General features: G+C 41.8%; 1 protein-coding gene across 2 annotated transcripts in view; it reads right to left on the bottom strand.

The window, feature by feature from the left end:
* The window catches only part of CLCN4 (chloride voltage-gated channel 4), a 40,778-nt gene that overhangs the window by 14,452 nt on the left and 8,049 nt on the right, over positions 1-18,277 (bottom strand). For both annotated transcript variants that reach the window (XM_027639083.1, XM_027639074.1), the window contains 7 exons: positions 13,995-14,146; positions 13,571-13,670; positions 8,716-8,903; positions 3,327-3,449; positions 1,591-1,797; positions 1,418-1,498; positions 348-893 (listed from right to left, as the gene is read on the bottom strand). In XM_027639083.1, coding sequence (XP_027494884.1) covers positions 348-893; positions 1,418-1,498; positions 1,591-1,797; positions 3,327-3,449; positions 8,716-8,903; positions 13,571-13,670; positions 13,995-14,138 — 1,389 coding nt within the window. In that variant the 5' untranslated portion in view covers positions 14,139-14,146. The remainder of the gene's footprint in view (positions 1-347; positions 894-1,417; positions 1,499-1,590; positions 1,798-3,326; positions 3,450-8,715; positions 8,904-13,570; positions 13,671-13,994; positions 14,147-18,277) is intronic.

The following is an 18,277-nucleotide window of genomic DNA, read 5'->3' on the forward strand; positions in this document are numbered from 1 at the left end:
ATTAATCTACCTAGACAAACAACAATGTAAATAGTCCATACCCATGACAGAGCTAAAAAACAGCTGCAGTGGGAATCATCTTGAATTTGCTTATTGGCAACAGCAGATTTAAATTCCCATAAAGATTTCTTCTTCACCTAACAAAAGCACAGATGACTAGAAGGTGGAAAAGCAGCGGCCCACAGAGCAAGGTGCTGGCAGGCAGGTGAGGCAGCAGCATCTCAGCAGCACCCACGTGCTGGGCCTAGGTCAGAGGCACACAAGCCCTGCCAGCCAGACCAAGCTGCCGACAGCAACCCATCTGTGCCTTGTGCTCATGGCAGCTTCTGCACTTGTCCCCGACTTACCTTCATTCCAAAAGTGAATATCGTGATGACAATTTTAAACACCAAAGCCAAGGCGAGCTGCCACATGGCAGAGTAGACTCCAGGGCCAGCAGGTCTGTCGGGAATGTCATCCACTGGCCGGGTCATGTTGGGGTCATTGATGTAGTCACAGAGCTGTGAGGACTCCAGGGCCCCACAGTCATTGAAGAGCTCCGAGATCAGCTCGCTGGTGCTCCTCCGTGTGTAGGGGTTGGGGTAGGCGATGATGGCAGTGATGGCTGTAATCACTATGACCTCCAGCACTGGGTATTTCCCAAGCCTGGTGGTTTTTCGCCTCCTGCACCAAGCGATGTTGCATCGGATAAAGAGGGTGCCCCAGAGGCCCCCAAAGACACCGAGTAAGATGAAGGGGAAGAGCTCGGCCATGTACCAGGGGGTGTGGTACTCCACGTAGAACAGGACCAGTCGGCTGTTCCCAAAAGGATTAATGGACCTCAGTGTGAAGGCAGCCACAAGAGCAGCAAAAAATGACCTCCAGAGGGTTTTCAGAGGAAAGTAATAGCTGACCTAAAACCCAGAAGAGACCATAAACATTTCACTGAGTGTGACAGAGGGTGCTCCTTTTAACTGCCATCCCCACCTGTTTCATTTTACTTCACTGGGAGCACTAGTCCTTACCACAACCAGAATATGTTCACAAAGGTATTAGAAAAGGCATTTTCAGATTTCAGACAGAGAGCAGCAACGAGTTAAAAATCAAAAAATCTAAATTCAGAGTTGCTGTCCAGAGAGTATAAAATGGATGCTTGACAGCTTGGCTCATGCGTCAGCAAGCAGAAAGCTGGAGAAACCTCAGCCCAGAGACACATTTCCAAATTGAATCATCTAATTTGTTTCCAGAAAGCCAGTGCTGCTTTGCTACTCAAATTAGGCTAAAATATCTGGTTATTTCTTATTACTGGAAATCAAAGGTTGTTTTTGCTTTAGAAGAAAAAATAAGCATATAAATACTTGGAAAAAAAAGAGTGATCTTAGAAAAAAGTGTCAAATGAAAATATATTTATTGAAGCAAGTGAACTTCCAGGTCTCACCTCTTCCAGACTGAAAAGCACACCTCCAATTGGAGCCCCAAAGGCAACAGAAACTCCTGCAGCAGCTGCAGCTGAAAGCACCTACAAAACAAATGTTTACATGCAAGGCATGAGTCCTTTGAAGCCCCGAGTAATCAGACAGGGAAATTAGAGATAACGTGAGCCAACCTCACCTCTCTTCTCTTTCCTTCATTCTTGCTGTACTTTGAGAAAAGGCTGCTGAAGAAGTTTCCACAGCAACAGGCCACGTGGACTAACGGCCCCTCTTTCCCAAGGCTGAGGCCTGAAGATACCACCAGAACCAAGGTGACTGTTTTGATTAAAAGTGTCCACTTTCCCAGGTAGCCCCTAATAATGAACCCACTCAAGATGGTTTTTATCTGGAAAGCAGGAAGAACATGTTGAAGAGATGAAGAAACCTTTTCTACTCTGAACTTTCAAATGGAGTTAAAACTCCAGTGGAGTTTAAAAACTTGCAGACTGCTTGAAAAGAGCCAGTGATGGAGAGAAAGAAACCACAGGTAGGGCAGCTTTCCCACAGCAATATCTGAGCAGGGGTTAAGCAGACCACACTTTTACTGCTGTTATGGGTGGTCCCCATAACAGTCAGTAAGGACTCTCACAGAGATCAATAGAAATATGAAACTCTTATATATCTCCTTGGCTTACAAGATCAGAGTTAAACTAGACTCAACTTTAACAAAGCAAGAAAAAAAGCAAATAAACAACCACAGGCTTTTTCTAGTTAAAACACATTAAAAAAGTTCTAAATATTTGGAATTCCTGCACCATAAAAGCATGAAAGTATGATGAAATGATAAAGTCCGAAAGATCTTATTTTGATGCTTTTTCTCTTAATTTTGCATGTGATTGGCTAGGATAGAGCACAAGGCATGTGCATGCCACATAGGGTGGGATTTGGGTTTGGACTCTAGGCCTGGAAATGGGCTGGAGCTGAGCATCACCTCACATGAGGGATTTACCACTCAGAAACTAGCTTTACAGTGAACTATGAAAAGTTTTTAAAACCACAGATATATTAAACATGTAACAAAGACACACATGACTACTTTGAAACATGGAAATTATTTAAATATTTCAAATTATTTGAGGTAGGTTTTTTTTAAACATTTGGATGCTTTTCTTAGAGATCAAGAACAAAAGTATGCCAAGATTTCTAAAATTTGGGCTGTTGATTCTCTCTGCCACATTCCTAAATAACACTTCCAGTGGTTCCATAGCTCTTTTAACAAAAGACTGTTCTGATTTCAAAGATTTTGCGTAGCTCTGCTGATTGAATTACAAGGTTTTTCAGTCTAACAGCTTAAATACGGACTGAGACTCAATATGTAGAATATTGAAAATCACGTAGATATTTTGGCTGCTATAATGCTGTCATGCTGGCATAATGTAGATGACATTGTGTACAGGGACACAATTTGCAGAAGATGTACACCAGACACTTTTCAGGCATTCCAAATGATGGGCATCTCAGGAAACCTTAATTTTGTAGCCCTCCCTCTTCTTTTTATTTTGCTTTTATTTAGAGCCTAGCCTAGAAAATAACTGGTTTTGTAACTGAACCAAGTAATTTCATTCAAGGAAAATTCTATATAATCTTCTAGTGAGTATGTGTCTCTTGGAGATGTTGATTTTTATTTCAAGCTCTGGCAATGAAGAAGTATGTGCATTAACCTGTCACAGTGACCTTCAAATACTTTATACTATGAAAAATCTAGATGAGCACCATAAAAGCACAGACAAAGGAATGAAGTCAGATGAGATGGAAACACAATTTTCTTGTTTCTATGCTATCTCATAGTATAGTTCTGGAATGGGAAAAGGTGGTAAATCATAATTTTTTTGTTTTGTTTGGTACTTGGATATTCATGCACAAAGAGAAACTCACCTCTGGGATTCCAGAGCCACAGGCATAAGGAGCAAACACTCTGACCAAAGAGACTGCCAGGAAAGCAAAACATAGAGCCCACATAATGTACAGAAAATAGTTTAGAATGTAAGCACTTGCACCCTAGAAAAATAACAGTAACAAACATTGTTAGACAAATGCAGATTGGCAAATCTCACACTTCTACTAGGGGTCATGATGGCACAGAGCCTGATCTTTTCATTTACATGTTAACTGTGGCTTTTCCTCAGGAAGGACAAAAACTTTATATACTCCAACAATTTTATTACTCATGGAAAGAAGCAGTATGCTAATATACACTTAACCTAGTCCATACAGTCTGTTTGCAAGGGACCCAAACACCGCAAGCTGAGCATCGTTCAAGAAAAAAATTTAAACTAATCTACAAAAAGTTCCAAAACATCAAACAAATATGTCATAAGGGCAAAAGCAATAGGTAATAGAAAGGCACCTAATGAAGGAATCTGATGTGTTCATCCCATGGTGGAGGACAGGGGATGTGACCCTGATATATCTTTGTCTGAGGGCTGGTATTCAAAGGTCATTTCTCCATGCAGATGCTAATCTTTTCAAATGAAACACATGTGTATATCATTAGCCAGTTCAGTTCACAAATGGGAAGGATAAAACCATAAATAAATCCTTTCCTTCTATATGATGCTATCTATGATAGGGTTGAAAACAATTTGAAAACACCATGGTTTGGCAGAACCCACTCAGACACACCTCAGTCAATTTTGCACTATTTTAAAAGCATTCCAGTCAGGAATAAGCCTGTCTTCAAGCTGAATAGCTTTACTTTTCTGACAGAATGGACATGCTAATGATCATTAACAACAGTTGACTGTGCAGTGCCATAGTGAAAGCACAATCAATAGTGACCTTCAGGTTTTCTACCTGTCTCCAATGGTCAAGTCGAAACTTTTGTTAAAAAATCTGCCTTAGGATACCTCTTCCTCTTCTCATGCATAATTTTTTTAGAATAATTTCAAAAACCCTACCTACACAGACAAAATAGAATCTAGTCAGAGGCATCAAATTGATACATGGAGCTTAAGCCTTCAAACAATATCCTCTAGCAACATGACATTACAGAACAAAGAACCGATATGGACCTCAGTCATGAATTGGTATGAATCCTTCACCTCTAAGTGAACTCTTCCTACCGGATGCAATTCCAGCTGCTCAAGAACATCGGGGCCCCTGTCTTTGCTCTCCAGGACAGCAGCCTGGATATCAACATTACAATAAATCAAGCAGGAAAACAGGCATTAATCAGTTGTATCGTGTCTTCAGTTAAAAGAGCTGGTCAAGCCCTGTTCCCAGTCATAAAAAACCTAGAGCTGAGAAGTCTCCCTGTTTTCAAGCCTGCAAGGAATCAACCTTTAACAGCATAGATGTTTACTAGTTTAATTTTCTAGGTCTGCCCAAATGAAAATACAGTAAGGAAACCACTGCCCTTGTCCTCATGGGTATATTTGAATGAAGTGCAATTTGTTAAGGTCCTCTTGTGCTTGCTGAAGTTGGCAGCTGGCTTTGCTGATAACAGCAGAAGAGCAATACAGTGTTATCCGCCGGTGCCCTGAGACTAAGCAGTCATGGATCCCACAATTGCAGTGATTGACATCCAGCTGTAGTAACCATGGATCTTTGTTGCTACAGCTGAAGACAGCCTCGTGAATGTCTTCTCCTAGTGCTTTCAATTACAAGCAGCTATGACAATATTTACTCTTCCTCTATAGAAAACTCTGGATATCTTGCCTCAGGGCAAAATCCTCCTGTCAGTGTGAGCCTGGAGTACCTCCAAAGAAGGCCAACGCCTTGATAAAAATTTGGCCCTACTACACTGAGCGAAAGCTGTAATTTTGCTTCTAAATTCACTGGAGTCAAATTAACTTTGTTTCTTTTTACTTCTTCTTCTTTCACAACTCAGAAGTTATAAGAAAACTATGTCAGCTCGTTACTGCAATCACATATACACCTACAGCTCTGTGGCAGGACCCCACAAGAGTCTGTATGGCCAGTTCAACCTTAATCCCTTGGGACAACTTTCATTGTTACATTTTCCAGATATCTGGCATTCTTCAGGTTCAACTGCAGCAGTTTCTAATGATTAATAATATGAAAACCTTTGGGAAGAGAAGTAGCAGTAAGTCAGTATAGCAAATGGCTCATTTCTTATCCACTATGTGCCATTACTAAGGCCCTGAATCAGCAGAAGTCTTAAGCATGTACACTGCAATCAGAGACCAAAACAGCTCACCAGGAGAGGTGATCCAGCTATGACCTTTCCCACTAGTGGCTTGAAAGAATCACCCTGGAAGCAATAGTAATGAAGCACGTAGGGAAACTGAGAAAAATTTTGTCTTTTAGTTTGCAAGTCCAAGCAATATTTCAGATCTGGTGTCAGTCCAGTTTAGATACAAATGGAACACAATCGAAAATAACCCTTACAAATTCAGAATACTGAAAGAAATCAATGCCTCAGGATGCCATCCAATGTATGTTTTCTCCAGAGGCCCACAGCTCTACCCTGACTCTGTGGGGCACCTCACAGTTTTCAGACTCCTTCCTATGGATGTTACAGCAGTGTGTCTCCTCAAGACTGACAGATTCAAGGCTGCAAAATGGAGAATGGGGTTCCAGGTATAGAGGAGTTTCCTTGTCTTGCAGGTCTCAGCTTCATGACAGGAGATACAGAAGCTCTGGGATGGGAATACAGTCCATAGCTGGGTCCATGGAAGACACGGGGTCCTTTCCTCTACCCCGGACAGGCATCAGAAATGGAGTACTCAGCTCCAGCGAAGTTGGGGTTGGGACCAAACTGTATCTGCAGAACAGGGAAGGTCCAGATCACCAGATACTGGTCAGAGATCTGAAGTGAGTGACATGTGATAAGGTTTTGATCTGCCAGTGAATTTGAGGTTTTGAAACTCACTCACATCGAAAAACCCTCTTCCCCTGTTCTTTGGAAGTCATTCAGGACCAGAGGGCTGAAGAGTATAACTGACCTACAAAACAGTGTTTAGGGAAGAAAACATAGCCTGGCAGGTGTCTAGTGTGCTATTATATTTTCCATAATAATTTGTATCAAGCCTCTGCTTTGGGCTCATTTTACAGGAGTACTAGAACGGAAACATTTTTCAAGAGATGCCATAGGAAATGTCACAATTCTCAGTGAAAACATATGTACAGGGTTTATCACAGCCATAAATTGGCAAAACCACAAGGAAGAACTGATCTAAATCTCAGTCCTCAAAATGTCAAATTTAGTTGGCTATGATGAGAAAGAATCACAGTCATGCATAAAAAAAGAAGACATGTCTAACTGGAGTACCTTTAGGGAAACTGTTCTAAATACTTTTTGCCTAAAGTGTGCTCCAACGCACACTTCTGTTTTATAGGGCTGTTATGTAAATGTCAGGCACAAAGTGAAACAACATAGAAAAAAAAAGGCAAAATTATTCAGAAACTCAGTCAAGTTCAGTGTATTTTGATACCTGCTAGAGTCCGCTACTACTACAGGAACCATATCATGAAAAACTTGTAAGACTTTTTCTATGAAACTGAATTTTTACTTTCCATATTCACATTCTTGGTGGGCTTTGCCTGGGATTTCAGTGTAATAGTAACAGACAGCTATAATATTAAAATTTACAGCGTCCATCAGACCATGGCAGCCAGGAACCCACAGATCTTAGAGGCCCATTTGTTCTTAGAAAGAACCCAAAACTAAGTGAAGATGAACCTTTTTTTCCTACTTTGACAGCACACAAGGGGGTGATAAGCTCAATTTGAATAGAAAGTGAGTAAAGTTTCACAGTGCCCACCTTGCTGATATCTCTCCTATAGGCCATGGCATACAACAGTTGTGACTGCTGCTTTCAAATAGCATATGAAAGCAATAAATTTTCTCAAGGATATGCATTGTTTATATATTTCAGCCAGAGTAACAGCATGTCAAACACATGCACAGGATTTCCAAATCCCCTAACAATTGTAACAGTCTCCTCTTTTTTCCCTTCCCACATTTTTTTGTTCTCTTAAATTACAGCATTGTCCCCAGTCCTGCAGCTTTTTACCAGAGTAATATTTCTTCGCTGTCGCAGATACAACCACCCAAACTACCTGCTGATGAAAACCAGGGTGAACCTAGCAAACTTCTGGTAAAGGGAAACTTGACACTGTGATCAGCAACTGTGTTGAGAGATTTTTGCCTCTGATTATGTGGTGGGAATATTCAGGAATAGTGAGCACCCCACTACTTCCATTATGGTTAGTTAGTAGAAACTATTGAAAATTGAGCTATACATATTCACAGACACTCTCATCTAGTACTACTTCTACTATAAACCTAAAGCAGCACTGAAGGGAACATGAAGGGAACATGAGTGACACACTTGTAAGGCAACAAAGGTGTCCTCAAACACTGAAGACCTGACTACATCCACATTTGGAGAAGATCTCAGACAACCTCTCCCACCTCCATATCATATTCAGTTATTGTCAGATTCAAGTCAGCTGCAGAAATGAGGAGGCGAGAGGGATTTAAGACAATGACTTTGCCAAAAATTTGACTTGTGAAGGGATCAATTTTATTAAATACATTGAATAACTTAGGTTGAAAATAAAATGTCCTTTTTTGTATTTTTTTAACATGCCATCTGCTAAATGGTATATAGAGAGGATTCTTTCGATTGTCTTCAAAATGAAACTTTCACCTGCTTTGCTTTGAAACAGCATTTTTTGTCCTTAAAATTACTACCATAAAAAAAGTAAGAAAAAAAACCTTAAAATATAAGTTTCATGCCAGTCCAGATCAGCTTCTTCCCTTCTTGTCCTCTACCCCTGCAAATCTTTCACTTTTGCCAGCTTTTGGTGCTAGCTAAATATCATGATACCTAAGAGAGAAAATGATTGCAAGGGATAAACAAGTAGTTCTTATGCAGCTCTCTCTACTACTCACAGCATCTGAATGCATAAAAATTCATCTGCAATCCTGAAAATTTCCTCTTAAATGTATTTGTCAGTGCTCATCTTTTTTTGTCCCATAAAATTGTGTTTGAAAGGGAAAAAAAAAAGGGCAGCTCAGGTCCCCTGGTGATTATGTTATGCATATGATGAAACCCTTTTAGTTTAATACTGATAAAAAGAGAGTACAATCCCACAGTTTTCCACTTTCCATTACACTGAAACAATAGAATCTCTTCCAAGTTAAGCACATTGCTTGTGGAAATGTCTTTTTTTGCAGCGTCCTCAGTTTATTACTTTCTCTTTCAGAGAAACTCTCTGAAGGGAACATCAGCAAGTATGAAAAAAGGGCATTGCCTGGCCTGCTGTGACCCCAAACTAATCAGGTCTCTCATACCTCAGACTGGTTTACAAGAAGTTCAGACCATTTCTGCCACTGGGGACATTTGTCCCTGTCATCGAATGTAGTTTCATTAGACGTCCAGCAGCACTGCTCATGGCTGTACCAGAAGGCAGACAGGCAGACACCCTCCTTCAGGTCTGTCATCCAATCCACAGCTAAATCTATCACTCCGGCTAAAGTGCCTGGGAAATGAAATGCAGAAAAAGAAATATTGGCATCAAAAAATATCAAGCTGTAAGGAAAATATCTTTCATTTTAATACTGGGGGGGGAAGTGATTTGGGGAAGTAAAATTCTTTGGGGACACCTTACTGCAGTCCTTCAGTACCTAAAGGGGGCTTATAAGAAAGATGGAGACAGACTTTTTAGCAGGGCCTGTTGCAATAGGACAAGGAGTAATAGTTTTAAGCTAAAAGAGGGTTGGGTTAAACTAGATATGAGGAATAAGTTTTTTACAATGAGGGTAGTGAAACTGGAACAGGTTGCCCAGAGAGGTGGATACCCCATCCCTGGAAACATTCAAGATCAGGATGGATGGGGCTCTGAGTAACCTGATCTAGTTGAAGATTTCCCTGCTCATTACAGTAGGGTTGGAATAGATGACTTTAAAGGTCCCTTCCAACCTAAACTATTCTATGATTCAATAAATACAAATCTACCAAAGAACTGGGGCAATTAACAAGTTTGTCTGACCCTCAATGTTTTCTCATAAGCTTTTATTTTAAATATTATCATTTTCATACTGACTGATGGCCAAATAGGGGAGGCATAACCAATGTCAGTCCTGATCTTGCAGCCTGTCCCAGGCAGGTGCACGATCTGGCTGAGATACGGAAGAATTCATGGGGGGTCTCTATACACACACTAAGCTGTAGGTCTCAAACCATGCTGTGTATTTCAGGGGTAGTGGAGGAGAACGATAGGTTTGCTTTCCTATAGCCTTTCTGGTCCCAACACAGCAATCTTTCAGAAGGATGATTTCACTACAGAGACAACATGGATCCCGAATTTTGACTTATGAACTTAACAGAATGGGGCTTTCCATGTGTGTGTAAATTCATTAGCAATCTGGACATGCAGAATAAAATTATCCTTCAAATCCTCCCTGTATCAAACGAACCCTTATTTCAGCCTTTCCCCAGTAATTACACAGAGCTACAGTGACACCCGGTGGCCACCAGACACAGACACAGGTAAACTTGCTGTACCCAGACACAAAAAAAGAAAAATTCTAATTTTCTAGGGCATTTGCTCATCAGTGATAACAATTTGCCCCAGTACCAGCTTCCTGAGACCAGATGGGTCCCCACAAATGCAAGAAGAGCAGGAACAGGAGGCTGGGAGCAGCCAGAACACAGACCTGCATTCTGTCCTACATCCATACTTTCTGGGAAGAATTAAATCACCAACTTATAGAAGAGTCATTTAGTGTTTTCCAAACCCCTCTCATATACAGTGGAAAGCAGAATTCATATTATCTTTATAAATAATCATTAATATAATTTCAGAAAACCAGTAATGGATTTGAACAGAATTTATCAGTGCATTTCTGCGGGACTAAAACACTGGAGGGGGAGGAAGCTCTGGAAAATGCAAACTGGTTTGGTTTTAAGTTTCCAAAACTTTTAGCTTCATGGCTCCTGCTAAGAATGTAATTACACGAAGCAGGGGTGGGGGCTGATCCCCTTTCCTCTAGCAGCTAGGACACACAGGTGGGTCCAAGAGCTGGTTTATTTGACCTGGAACTAAAGTTTTCTGCTTTTCATTTCTGTAAAAGGGAGTGGGAATATATTTCAAACAATTCAGGCAAGTGGAATCTGGTTTTAGTTCCAAAGAACAAAAACACCACCAGTCTTCACAGAGTCTTACATGTAAGCATATCTTTTTATACCCTTAAGAAGGATACTGGCAATGATTGGTCACCAGGGTAGCAGTGAAGACTTTTTGTTATACGGAAATAATCTGAAGAACTATACAGATATACTAGACAGGATTGCACATAAAAGAAAGGCTGCACAGCAGAGTGATGACGCCTGTACCAATTATTTTCTTTCATGAAGACCCTCCCTTACTCTTGCTTACTCTCTTCCATTTTTCCCAAGTTTCTATGGAACCATATTCTTAGATGATGATGAATCATTGTGTTGCTAGCAACTTCAGATTGCATAGCTTCATGAGTCTTGCAGTAAGCTCTACATTCTTCTCCAGTTTTCTGAAAGTTTCAGGAAACAAAGAATTCTCATCCCTTGGACATGAGCACCAAATGCTGTGCCTCTTGAATCTCTTGATGGATCTTTAGCATTCTCTGTAGTTACCCCAATCTTCAAAGTTTACATTACTCTTAACCAGGCAATGCATATTAATGCTACCTAGCAGAAGGTGTAAAGGACAGGCTTTTGACATTATTTTCCCCAGTAAAGTCAGTAAACATAATGAAGACCAAACATTCAATTTTCTAATATAAAAAGCTCACAGGAACCTCAGCACCTCTAAGACTTAATTATGCAGCTGATAAAATCCCTTTTGCCAAATACTTTGTAATCCACAGAAGGAAGAAAAAGCTATATGCCATATACTACACGTTTTCCAGAGAAGAACCAAGATTTACTTGCTCAGTGCAGCTAGACATGCACAGAGCAACAGAGCCCAATGGCAGGAACACTGGAGAATAAGGATTTCTCTGGCCTCAATGGTTTGTGATGACTGTGGAGGTGCTGCCTTTGAGGTATTGCACAATCTGAAAGATACAGTTGATAAAATTGGTGGGATTTAGGCTTGTAGATCAGTTAAGCTCACTTTAAACTCCTGGCCGGGTAAATCACCCAAGTGCATTTGGAAACATGTTGGAAACTTTGGCCCCTGCCAGCCCATTCCCCATGAGTCCTATCTTGCTGCTCTCCATCCCCACCACAGAGGCAGCAGGGTCAGGATGTTCCACAGGACCCTCACACCCTGGGTACTGCTGCTGCTACTTTCCTCTTCCTCTCCCAGTCCTTGCCACAATTTCTCCTTGCCTTTGGTAATGCGTAAACCCAGCTGCCCAAGAGCTCACCCAGTGTTCATGTGGCTGAGCCAGGCTGCTCTCCGTGGAGCAGCGGTAGCTTCTGCCTGTGCAGCAGAAGAGGAACTGTGGAGGAGCCAGGCTGGTCCACACAACCTGGGTGACCATATAGGTACCCTCACAGCAGGCTCTCCTCTCTGAGCAGGCAACACAAGGAATACTTCAAGAAGAGAGGAAAACAACATGAGGTGCCTCTTGATGGCACCATCAACCTCACCCCCTCCCTCCCCAAACCTGGCTAAGAAACCTCATCCATTCATCAATTATTCCCCCCTACACTCAACAAAGGCATGTTGACCCCTTACTGAGGCTGAGGTGATGACTCTCCATCTTTGCCCTGTCCCAGAAATGGTGAAGGCACAGAGCACGTGTGTCATTTCAATGGCAGGGCTCAGCAGGGCTCAGCACAGGTCATGCGTAATTTTTGTTCTCTGGTTGATTCACAAGTCCTTGTCCCAGTGTAAAAAATTACTAATTTGGCTTGACTCCTTGAGGTAAAACTTACTGCTCTGCACACTTGTCATTGAAAAGGCTGCAGAAGCTAACAGAACTCAGCTGCAGCTTATCCTCAACCTCAATTCCCAAACTGGAGGTATCAGCATTAGATCTTATCTGAGGTCAGCAGCTCTGGCTTTTGACAGCCTTTAAGATTTCAGCGTAAGGTTTCATTGCAAACTGGAACTGAATCAAACCTTCTGGGATATTTTTACTAAAATGGGAATGTGTGCATATATACCACATTCTCTGTATGAGCCAGGGGATTACTGAGGTCACTAGAGCCCTGAAGGGCTTGCTCTAACTTTATTTGCAGGCAGAATTCTCCTTCCCGGGTGAGGCCAACCCTGGCCTTCAGGCAAGGTTCAGCAGCCCTGGTAGTACACAATCTATCAAACTCTCTTCCCATCTCACCCTCCCACCAAAGCTTTTGTGGAAACAATTACATGTCTACAAAATAACATAATTTGTTATTTCAGCAGTGTTTTCTCGAGTACTTCACTGGTACTTTCGAGGCTCCTAAAAACTGTAATAAAAATGTTGATTTCACAGATGCTGAGAAGTAAATTCTCATCACTCCTTGGAAATTGTGAAACTTCACATCATGCTTTTACCAAGCAGCATGACACAAGAGCACCCTGACCTCACTGAAAAAGCATAAAAAATGGCAGCTGTCTCAGCTTGGTAAGAGAAGTGCAGCTTTCCAAGCTGAAAGATGTGCTTAACTGAGGAGAAGACAGGAGAAATTGAGGAAATTAATGAATTTGCCATGTGAGTTTGAGCAGGCTGTTAAATATGTAATGTCTGTCTGGCCTGGAAGTAGATCTGAAACTGAGTCTGAAACTGTATTTTGCCTCACACATATATAAAGAAGATAACCCAGTGGATACAGCAATTTATAAAGCTTCCCTTTGAGTGTCCACAACCAACATTTTCCCCACATCATGTTTTCTACTTGCAAAATTAAAGTAACTGATTACAAGAAAAAAAATCCTACCAGTAAAATTGACTTCTGTAAATCAAAGATTTAGAAAGTCAAAGTAGCCCACTGAGTGTGAAGTAAAGCAATAGAAAAATCCCTCTACTGGTAAACAACATTTTTTCTAGGTCAGCACTCAGCGGGAGATTTGCAAGTGGGTATATTTACTAGGGATCACAACTGCATGGATGCAAAGCTGTCTTTTTAGCTTGAAGTTTAAGTGGAGAGACAACGAAGTAAAAACAGAAGGAGGTAGCACTGCAGCAACTTGGGTGGGATGGTTCAGGCATAACTGTAGCGCTAACACATATGTACCTGCCAGTAGTCCTATGAGAAGCATTACAACCCATCCTGACCAGGCATCCAGCAAACTCTTGATGAACTCCCATATGGATTCTTTACTTTTGCTTGTAATCTGAAATTAAACATAGATATGTTGCTGATTCAGGCTGACACAGTTTTAGAGTACGATGTTTAAAATAATTAAACTCCCAGACTGTGTACACAATTTCTCTACTCCCCACTGTCCCAATCATTTTTTAGAGTTACTCTGCTGATTAAGTTGCAGCAGCCCTTTCATATTTACAAACTCAAGACATCTCACATCCATATTTTTAGAATTCCTCCTCAAGTCATACAACAAGACAGGAAGCAATAACTTTGGAAAACTGCTTGTTTTCCTCACTACCAGGATGGCTGTGACCAGGGACTGTGATGCAACAAAGCCTGACACTGTTACCTTTCGATGGCGGTCAGTGTCACGCGATTTCTCTCGCAGCCAGTCAATGGTATGGAAATCTTCATAAGTTCCAACATCAGGGAAAGGCTCATCCAAAAAATCCATTAGGTTGCCCGAACCATTCATGTCGCCTGCATTGACCATATTAGGATCTGTATGTAGAGGAAAAACAAGTATGTCAATAACTTCATGCAAAAATGACTGTTACCTCCTTTAAAAGTCAAGTCCCAAAGTAGTGGCTACTATGACAAGCTCCAGAACAGGCTGACAACGTTCCCGATGAGAGGAGTAGCATGAGACTTTGTTAAATGGGATAGTTTAGGCACAGAGGGTTAGGTTCATACAACTTAACTTCAGCCATCTAAAAGTTTTGTGTCTGGACTGTAGGTACCACCTGGGCTGCTTCCAGAGACAGCGAAAGATAAGTGTAAGGGTGTGTGGCAGCAGAGTGCCTGCTCCTTTAAACGTATATGGCCAAGGACCTATTTCAATAATAAGCATTCAGTAAGCATAATGAGCAAAGGAGGAAGCCTGAACAAAAACATCCAGGGACACAAAAGAAATGCAAATGATAAGGGAGGAGGTGGTAAGAACCAAACCTGGATGAGGGCATGTGGGAGTGCGAGAATACCTATTCCAGCAAACTTGTCTGGTTAGGGTTGTTGCCAGTTGGAAAACTATGGGGAAAAGAGGGGAAATCAGAATCAAAATATACAGAGACATAAACCTGACAAAGCAAACGTGAAGACCATGACCAGAAACAAACCTCACCACTCATAGTAATTGAAGAGCTAATAACTGTGTGTCTGCCTCTGGAATACAGGTTCAGGTACTGGTTGAATCTGGACAAGAGAAAGTGGCAGCCATGTCCCCCAGCATGAGCACAGACTCTGAGCACCAGCAGCTGGGCAGGGGGGTCTTGGGCTGGGACAGTTGAAGGATGCAGCCGTGTGCTTCTAACAAAGTGTTGCTCTAAAGAGTGGTTAATCCTATCCATCCTAAAATAGGTGCCTGAAAAATGAGATCTTCCAGAGAATACTAAAGGTTTGTAATCTGAAATGGCATGCCTAAAAAAGTCTGTTATCATGGAATTCCAAGGAAAAAAACCATAAAAACGCATAAGAAAATCAGGGACAGATACAGACTTTAGAAGTTGTATAGAACAAATTGCAGAGCCTGTAGCTCCTTGACAGACATGACATAACTTTTGCTGGTCACTGATGAAGCCAGTATGGTACCAATGGCTGCTACCAACTTTCCTCCAACAAGTACAGGAATGGGGATGTGTCATAGTTTGAAATTGGACCCCCTGAGAGGCTGGGGGGGGGCTCAGAGGTGCCAGGGCAGCGTTCCCTGGAGAGCCAATCACTGTCCATGTTGTTCGCTTCTGCTCAAAATCATATATCACAGCACTGGAAACGGTTGGCAGTGCAGTCTTGGTTGTTTTGCTGTTGGTGTCTGCTGCATGTAGGTGTTGAAGGCCAGGGGGTGGCTGGGCTCCCTCTCTCCCCCTCCAGGGGGAAGAGGGGAGCCCTGCAGCCCCCCTAACTCTGCCTAGGCCAGAGTTAGAGACAGCATTGGAATGAGTGCGTGTTTGTGAGGGACGCGACTCACAAACAACTGGTAAGTGGGAGAGAGAGGCAGGCCCTGTGGCCAGGCCCTCTTCTTCTTCCCCTCCACCTTTGCAGCCAAGCTGTAGAGGAGGGCTGTGTTTTTCCCTCTCACTGTTTAGTGAGAGTGCATGCAAGGCTCAGCATTGGAGCAGAACCAGGTGGACAGGCTGGAGGAGGCTTGATTGCTAGGGAGAAAATCCCAAGCAAGAATTGGAGACGGACCCCCAGAGAGAGAGAGAGAGAGAGGGGGGGGGGGGGGGGGGCCTGGAGGATGTCTTTGCTGTGATCTAAAATGCAGGACAATGGAAAACCTGAGGAGAAATCAACATTCCAGGACGTGGACACTTGATAAGCTAAGCTACACTGCAGCAGCCTACGAACCGAGGTATGAGAGAGAGAAATCACCAATAGCAGAAGAGCAAGGACTCGGGCCTATCTTCTTGGACCTTGTGAGCAGAGAAACTACAATAAACAACTAGAACTTGGTGACCAGGGAGTATGAAGGAGCCCAGAACACTCCCACAGCTAAAGACTGTGTTACGTATCAGCCTTGAAAAGCTGCTCCTGGACTAAAGTTAAAGGAGGGGCTTGAAAGGACTGACTGATAGAAATGTAATATATATATAGCTGCCTTTAGTTTGTATAGTATTTATTTGTGTAAATAAATGTATATACTTCCCCCTTCCCCTCCAGAAGCCTCTGGCCTGAAAGTTTCTCTCTGGTATTAGGATAAATTGTGGGAAGGGGTGGAGGAAGCCTGGAAATTGGATTTTGGATTTCTAATGTGGCTCAAACTGCCACAGGATGTCACAAGTAAAGAATTTGGATCTTTGAATCTGTGAGGAAATTTCCCAATTCTGTAATTGGAACAGGCAGAAACGCGGCAGATAAGCTTTTAATTGACTGTCCATACACCATGATACTTTGCTCCGCTCCCTTTATTTGCTGCCTTTTTTTCCCCACTCTCCCCATTTTCAACTATTTTACTTGAAATGTCTCCATTTAATTTTTTGCCCTGGTGGGGATTTAGCAGTGTAATAAATGTGAATACTCAGCTTTGTCAGTGTCTGCTCTTTGCACTTCAGCATGTAGAAATTTTGGATGACACAGACAATGTGCTGAGCACAAGCAGCTGAAAAAAGCATCATATTACAGGCAACCAGCAGGTCTTCATTGTAACACCAAAGAAGCCCTTTAAAGTGTGGAAATCAAGTAATCTCAAAGTAACCTCGTGGCACGTTTGTCTGAAAAAGAATCAAGCAAGGGAGTTGCAGCCTGGGGAAGGAAACTGAAAGCAGGGCAGGTGTGCTACACAGAGCTGTGGAGCACAAACAAGCTGCTGCAGGACTGAGGTGATTTAAAAATCGGAAGTTAAAAGGAATGACAATTAAGAACAGCAATACTTTAACAAAGAGGGGAGAGCACACTCCCACATCTGCTAAGTGAAATGAGAATCTGAAGGTGGGATGATGTGGCTGATTGCAGGTAGATAAAGTTGCAAGAGGGCCTTGAGCCCAGTGTCTTCCCAGGACTGGAACCGGAAGCTGAAATGAGGTGAAAGGATTAGATTGTGCTATTATTTTGCAACACTGTGATATTTTGCAGACCAGTTAATTCACCTTATTCTTCCCATACAGCAAATAAGGACCTTTAAAGAACATGCAGCTCGGACTGCTCACTTGCACGAGGCAGCCCCAACCCGCTAAATAAACAAACTTCTGGGAACTCTCGTATTGAAAGCATTGGCAAGTTTTCCTTCATACCACAAGAAAATTACCCAACATGTTAGTTATATCACATAAAAAATAGCTTTTTAAGTATGCTGTCAGTGCCCAGCACATGACAGTATTGTGATGGATAATACCAGGCCAGACCACAAGTATGTAGGATAATTACAATCTCAGCCTGAATCTACCTCAAAAATACGTGCTACACAACACGTCCAGGGAGAGAAAAATGTGCTAGAGACCACAGGGCCATGGAAGACTAAGAAAACAAATAAGCTTTGAACTCTAGGTAGCATATCAGTACCTGGAAGTTGCAGTGAACTGGATGATTATCAGCCGTAAAGTTCACTTCAGGTACTATGGTTTTGAAAGCAGAGATGTGATATCAGATTATGCAAAATCCAATTTTAGTAAAAAAAACACAGTTAAGCACTTTTGAACTTAGTACTACAGAGTGTCCATCTTATGTCCTAGCAATAAGCACCATAAGTATCCCTTTCTTTCTCTTTATTTTGCATTTATTTCTTTCACTTCAGTATTTGTAAAAATCTACAAAGTTTACTTCAGGATAAGGTAACTTGCCCTCTTAGACAAACTTGCAGAGATGCTTTCAGTTCTGCCAGCAGAACTGGAGCCTTACTCCAGTTACAGATAATAATTTAATAACTTAGTTAGAGATATTTAATACACAAAAATTAAGGGCCAATTAATCTCATCCAAGCTTGAACTGTAGCCAGGTGTACTGCAGCAATACACTCTGGACACTAAAATCTAGACTGCTTTCATAGCTGAAGAGAGGAAGTGAATTATTTATATTAGAATGAGACAGATTGTTTCCCAGAAGTGATAATTTCTGTTTATTGATCACAAAGAGATGTCAGAGGTAGACATCTTCATCTGATCACTACCAGTTGAAAAGAAAACATTGCAATATAATGACATG

The sequence above is a fragment of the Corapipo altera genome, unplaced genomic scaffold (assembly GCF_003945725.1).
Source record: "Corapipo altera isolate COAL_440 unplaced genomic scaffold, ASM394572v1 0, whole genome shotgun sequence".
Classification (NCBI taxonomy): domain Eukaryota; kingdom Metazoa; phylum Chordata; class Aves; order Passeriformes; family Pipridae; genus Corapipo; species Corapipo altera.